The 6,594-nt window shown below is 56.4% G+C and overlaps 1 protein-coding gene across 1 annotated transcript; it reads left to right on the top strand.

Moving 5' to 3' along the window:
- Positions 1 to 4,889: 4,889 nt before the first annotated feature.
- LOC128943439 (serine/threonine-protein kinase pim-1-like) lies at positions 4,890 to 5,987 on the top strand (the record flags this gene model as incomplete). The annotated part of the gene is made up of 2 exons (XM_054286382.1): positions 4,890 to 5,232; positions 5,875 to 5,987. Coding segments are annotated over 2 exons (456 nt in total), but the record flags the coding sequence as incomplete, so codon positions are not given.
- Between the last annotated feature and the right edge of the window lie 607 nt (positions 5,988 to 6,594).

Below are 6,594 nucleotides of genomic sequence, written 5' to 3'. Positions count from 1 at the left end.
ATGCAAACAAAAAGCAACATCTATAACACTTTAATTCAAATGCTCCTAAATCAACTAGGGTTAATTTGCAAACAAAAGATAGGTTCAAAAGTCTTTTTCCATGCTTTATTTTCCTCAGTTATTACTAGAATTCACAACTATCCCATTGTCGGTATCCACACATTTCTCATTCACAAGTACACACGTTGCCTGTTTGTACCTGACACGAAACACAGCTTTGCATCTCACAAGGGGTTGTGAGGGGCCGTGAGGGGCTGTGAGGGGCCATGTGGGGCTGTGAGGGACCATGAGCAGCTGTGAGGGGCCCTTGCCCCTCTATGGAGAACTGTCATTCCTGTCCAGGAGCCCATGGCTGAAATGGAATTCCACCCCAAAACTCCCCATATATCCAAGGTTTGCTTTCAGACAAAAGCTGCAAGGACAGACAGGTCTGGCTTGCCTTGGCCTCTGGGGACTGCTTCTCATGTGCCTTCAAAACCCTGGAGTTCTGTGATTTCCTTCCTATAGGAAAGAACTGTCCCCATTGTCCAGGTGCTCCTGGCCTCAAGCACTTGACCACTATACAGGGATGCAGTTTGACAAGAAAGTCTAACAGATATGTATGCTTGGCTGAAAGATTTTTGAATGTAATGTCTGAAGACGAATATAAATGAAAGCAAGTTTTGATATAAAAGAAAAGAATTGATGAGCCAGTCTTTTTGGATAGCTAAGAAGGCAAAGTGTATGTTAGTTAGAAGGGGTTTTTATGACTTAGAGCAAAGGATAAGCCCACCTCAAACAAGAAGATTTTACCAAGCAGAAAGATAGCACAGGCAAACAAGTCAGCAAATTTTGCAAGTAGAAAAAAGGTCTCAGAATTTTCCACTGCAAGAAAACTGGAAAACAACTTTTAGCTTAAACTGTAATGTACTAACTTTTAGTGATTGGAGAATAGTAACATGAATATGGTAATGATAGTAGTTATGATTGGCTATAGGTAAAAGTTAAGGTATAGATTGGTTCTATTGTGTGAAGATGCTCAGCAAAGAAAAGTATATAATGCATTTGTAACCTAAACTAAGGGTCTCCAGGCCTGCAGCTGGAGCTGACAGCTGTAGCACAGCTCTGTCACCCATGACTCTGGACTGCTGTATCACCTTGGATACAATAAACTGCACTTTGAAGAGCCGCCTGGCGTCCCACATCCCTCATTTCGGCTCTCACAAACTGGTGTTGCCCGGAACTGCCAGTGCCCAGATCCAGAAATTTCCTGGTGCTGGTGCAGCCCAAGTGCAGCAATTTGCAGGCAAAAACCCCCAAAATCTGGCAATTTTCCACTGCTGGCTCTGTTGCTGCCCAGACCTGGAGTTTCCCAGCACTGCCATTGCCCAGATGCAGAAATTTCCCAGTGCTGGCAAAGCCCAAGTGCAGCAATTTGCTGGCACAGAAATACAAAACCTGGCAAATACCTGGGGCCGGCACCACCCAGATCTGGTGTTTTCCAGCACTGCTAGTGTCCAAACATGGCATGGCAATTTCCTGGTGCTGGCACAGCCCAATTCCAGCAATTTGCTGGCAATGAAAGCCTAAATCAAGCAAATACCTGGATTTAAAAGGTATTTAAAGCAACCCAATCTCATGTTTGCTGACACCGCCAGTGCCCAGATCCGGAATTTTTCAGATGCCTGCACAGCATAATTCCAGCAATTTGCTGGCAGAGAAGGTTCGCATTTGGCAATTTCCCGGTGCCAGCACATTCCCCACCCAGATCTGGTGTGCACTGGCACTGCCAGTGCCCACATCTGGCAATTTCCCGATGCCAGCAAAACCCAAAGGCAGCAATTTTCTGGCAAAGAAAGCCCAAACTTGGCAGCGCCCAGATCTGATGTGTTTGGGTTGGTTTAAAAGAAGGAGACCTCGGCTTAAGGCTGTGGGAAAACCCTCTTTAGGGTGAGCAGGAGCTCCCACCCATAATCCTCTTGTTCAGTTATGCAGATTGTTACTAGAAAGTTCTGAGTTCTCTTTGCTACCATTGGTTACTTTTTGCCGCAAAATTGTGATATTCCTAATCATTCCTTCCTCTTGGATCCTTCCCTCAGATCCCACCTTAACCCTTCCCCATAAATAAATGTATAAATATCCCTGCTAGATCCTGGACCCAGGCTTTTTTCTGCTTCACTCTCTGTACTGTGCACGCCATGCTGTTTGTTGTGTTTGCCTTCAGTAAAGTTCTGTTTCCACACAACCAGATGAAAGCAGTCTCTGTCTGTAAAGTGGCCAGAGCTGGTTCTCAGGGAAACCACTGGTCAACGGACCGGACGAGGACCAGAAGGTTTCACTGGTGTTTGCTGGCACTGCCAGTGCCCCGATCTGGAAATTTCCCTGTTCCAGCACCACCCACGTCCAGCAATTTGCTGGCACAGAAAGCTAAAACCTGTGGCAGCTTCCTGCTGCTGGGTCTGGCACCACCCACATCTTGCGTTTGCTGCACCAGTGCCCAGACTTGGAAATTTCCCGGTGCCAGCAGAGCCCAAATCTGGCAGATTTCTGTCACTGGCAATGACACCACGCAGATCTGGTGTTTGCTGGCAGCGCCAGCACCCAGATCTGAAAACTTCCTGGTGCTGGCACAGAAAGCCAAAGTTTGGATATTTCCAGGTTCTGGCACCAGCATCATCCAGATCTGGTGTTTGCTGGGACCGCCAGTGCCCAGACTTGGAAATTTCCTGATGCCTTCACAGCCCAGGTCTAGCAATTTGGTTTTAGCTAGCTGGGGCAGAGAAGTTCCTCGGACTGTGACTTTCCTTTTTCTTGGAATTGTTTAAACCCGCTCTGGAGGGAAGTCTTTTCCTCAGCTAGTAGGGGGAGGGGCCGCTGGAACTTGCTTTCTAGACTGACCCCTTTTGGAGGTTTCCTCCCAAAATTTGCCTGAAACCAGCACAAACAGTCACAATGAAAACTTCACCAGTGGCACAACTCCCCAGCCCAGCAGGAAAAGAATGGACATGTAAAGTTCTCCTAACATTTGTCCTGCTTTGCTGCAAAAGTCCTGCTGCACACACTGTGCACTGTGGAAAGCTAAGAGAAGCTGCAGCTGGTGGCAAATCTTGTGACAGAGGTTCAACCTTGTTCTCCATGAGAGATTCTTGAGAAGAGCAGACAGCAGATGATTCCTGGAAAACTGAAACAGCTTTCCAGAAGGGAAATGAAAATGAAAGAAACAATCCAAGATGTTTTCCTCTATTTATTTCTATGCTCCTCTTTTCCATGTTGCACTGCTTCTCCATCCCATTCATTCCAAATGCACCTCACCTCTAAAATCTGTGACTTGGCAAGTTTTAGACACTCTAAAATACCATGAGCTACACACAGTTTTCCTTTCCACACAGGAAAGCAACACTGGAGGTGTAAGTGCAGTGCTTGGGTCAGGTAGGAATCCTACACCAAGGGAAGGTGCCCCGACAGTGTTTGACCCTCAGCAAGGACAATGCTCAGCAGCAAGCGAGGGGATCGCTGTGCCAGTGCGCAGGAGTCAGGGCTCTGCATCTGGGCTCAGCGCTGCAAAGTTCCCGTGTTTGGGCAGACGGAGGGGCTGTCCCCGGGGCGCGCGGGGCTCGAACGTGGGGCTCGTGGGGCGAGCGGGGAACGGACACGGGGACGAACGGCCCCGGTGCTTCAGTTGCAGCAGCGGCAGCGGCGGCGGCAGCAGCAGCGGCGGCAGCAGTAGCGGCGGCAGCAGCAAAACAGATAGTTTTGAATAGTCTTTCTCTCTCTCTCTTTCTCTTTCTCTCCCTTTCCCGCTGTCGGGCACCCTTCTCTCGGGGTCCCGTGCCCAGCGTCCCTCTTCTCTCCCCGCCTCCCTCTCCCCTGCTGGGCCGGGCCATGCCCCCGGCCCGCCCCCGGCCCCGGGCGGGGCTGCCCCGTGCCCAGCCCCGGCCGTCCCGCCGCGGTCTCGCCTCCGCCCGGCTCTGGCCGTACTGGCGGTGGCGCTGCTGGGCGGGCATCAGTGCCTGGGGCGGGGGCGGCATCGCCGCCCTTTGCCTCCGCCTGGCCCGAGCCCGGCCCCGGACCCGACGCAGGGTCCAGTCCCGAGCCCGGCCCCAGCCCCGGCCCCAGCCCCAGCCCCGCCCCCGGCCCCGGCCCCGGCCCCGACCCCGGCCCCGGCCCCGGCCCCCGCTCCTCCCGCGGCCCGCGGAGGACACAGGCGGCGCGGCCGCTCCCGCCGCCTCCGCTGCGGCTTCCCCGGCCCGAGCTCCGCCGCTCGGCAGCACGGCCGCCAGCCCCGAGCCTCCCGTGCCGCGTTCCGAAGATGGAACGCCTGGGCATGGCCGGCCCGGGGCGGGTGAGGGGCGCTCGGGGGCCATTGCTGGCCCCGGGCCGAGCGCTGACCGCCGCGTCCCGCCCGCAGGGACGGCGCAGGAGGCCCTGCAGGAGCGGTACCGGCTGGGATCGCTGCTGGGGCGCGGCGGCTTCGGCAGCGTCTTCGCGGCCACGCGGCTCTCGGACGGCGCCCCGGTGAGCGGCGGGGCCGGCGGCGGGCGCAGGAGGAGGGGATGGAGGAGGAGGAGGGCGGAGGGCGGAGGATGGGGCTCGCAGTGCGGGCGGCGAGCTCACCCCGCTGCTGCCCTTGGCTTGCAGGTGGCCATCAAAAGGGTGCCACGGAACCGCGTCCGGCACTGGGGCGAGCTGGTGAGTGAGCGGGGCCAGCAGCCGGGGCTGCCGGCCGGGGATGAGCCGGCGCCCGGCACGGTGGGAGCCACCAGGACGCCCCGAGAGAGAGCGGGCGTGGGGCCAGCGCAGGGCGCAGAGCATCACGGCCTGGCTGAGGGCTTCCCCAGGCCTGGCACGGCATCGGCCCCACTGACGGCATCGTGCTCCTCCCGCAGCCCAACGGCACCAGCGCACCCCTGGAGATCGTGCTGCTGGCCAGGGTGTCCACTGGCTTCCCCGGTGTGGTCCAGCTGCTGGAGTGGCTCGAGCTCCCCAACTGCATCGTGATGGTGCTGGAGCGGCCAGAGCAGTGTCAGGACCTGCATCGTTTCATTCGGGCACGGCGGTTCCTGCCTGAGGAGGTGGCACGGGAGCTGTTCCGCCAGGTGCTGGAGGCCGTGCGGCACTGCACCAGCTGCGGGGTCCTGCACAGGGACATCAAACCAGAGAACATCCTGGTTGACCTGGACACCGGGCAGGCCAAACTCATTGACTTTAGCTGTGGCACCTACCTGCAGGACACAGTCTACACTCACTTTGCAGGTGAGCCTGCAGAGGGCTGTGCTCCCGCTGCTGACATCTCATGGCCCAACATCTCCCAGCCCAAGCTGGCTGTGGCAGCGGGGATTCTCCCTTTTGCTGCCAGTCAGGGCACTAAATCTTCAGCTGAGTTGCTTTAGAGCAGGGCTGGGTGGGCAGCCATCTTCCAGCCCTGCTGGCAGCCTTTGCCAGCCACTCTGCCCAGGACTAGGGCTGGGCTGGGGCAGCCAGCCCAACCAAAAGCCCCATGGGTTGGGGAAGCAGAGAGGGAGGGCGGAACCTTTGCCCCAGCCACTTTGGTATGCAGATGACAGGAAGGGCTTGGGCTGCTTCACTCGCCCTGTTTCCCTTGGCTTCAAAATATTTTTGGGGAAATGCAGGCAGGGAGGATAAGGGCATGTTTTTTCCCCAGCATGGAGTGGGTTTTTCCTTTGCATGTCATGGTCGGGCCTAGCCAGGGCTGCCCTCTTCCAACACCAGAGGCTTCTTTTCCAACCCTAACTTTGTGCACAAGTCCCAGATGCTGGCGAGAGGGCAGTGGTCACCCTGAGTGCTCCTGATGCAGCCCCCGCACACCCAGGGATGCTGGGGCCAGGCTCTGGGAGCAGCAGCATCCCCCTGATGAACTCCATCTGTATTCCATAGGAACACTGTCCTACAGCCCCCCGGAATGGAACGACTTTGGCTGGTACCATGGCGAGGCAGCAACAGTCTGGTCCCTGGGCATCCTGCTGCACCAGATGGTCTGCGGGGAGCACCCTTTCAGAAGGGGCCAGAACCTCAGCTGGGGCCAGCTCCCGCTGCCACAAGGGCTCTCTCAAGGTGGATCCTCTTCTCTGGGCATGGGGGGAATCCCAGTGCTGGGAGCCAGCAGCGGGCTAGTGGGCATCCCGCTCTGGCAGCTGCTGAGGAGGTGGCACATGTCCTGCTCTCCTCCAAAACAGGGAATTGATGGGAAAGTTTAGGCCCAGCTCTGAGCACATGCAGCATGGCCTGGGTGTGGGAATAGTGGGGCAAAGCAGACAGGAGCCTTCTCTGGCTGACCGGCAGTTTCTGCTTTCTCTTCCCAGAGTGCAAAGACCTGATCAGGTGGTGTTTATCCGTGAACTCCTTGGACAGACCCGCACTGGAAGACCTGTTCTGTGATCCTTGGATGTGGGATATTCCTCTGCCATAGAAGAAGGGAGAGAGCCACAGGCACACTTTGATCCAGGGCCCTGGTAAGTTCCTGCTCCAGATATGCCTTGGCAATGAGAAGCAAAGGAACCCAGAGCTTTTTATGCTGCCTGTGTCACTGCACTGGGGTCATGGGATGGGAGCACGCAGCCCTTGTGCTGGGGCTGAGCTGCTCTGCTCAGCACTGGT

This window comes from Melozone crissalis, unplaced genomic scaffold, assembly GCF_028551555.1.
Source record: "Melozone crissalis strain CALT ecotype California unplaced genomic scaffold, PUWL_Pcris_2 ptg000046l_1, whole genome shotgun sequence".
NCBI lineage: Eukaryota > Metazoa > Chordata > Aves > Passeriformes > Passerellidae > Melozone > Melozone crissalis.
The sequence above is the reverse complement of the archived record's forward strand: the minus strand, read 5'-3'. Positions and strand labels throughout refer to the sequence as shown.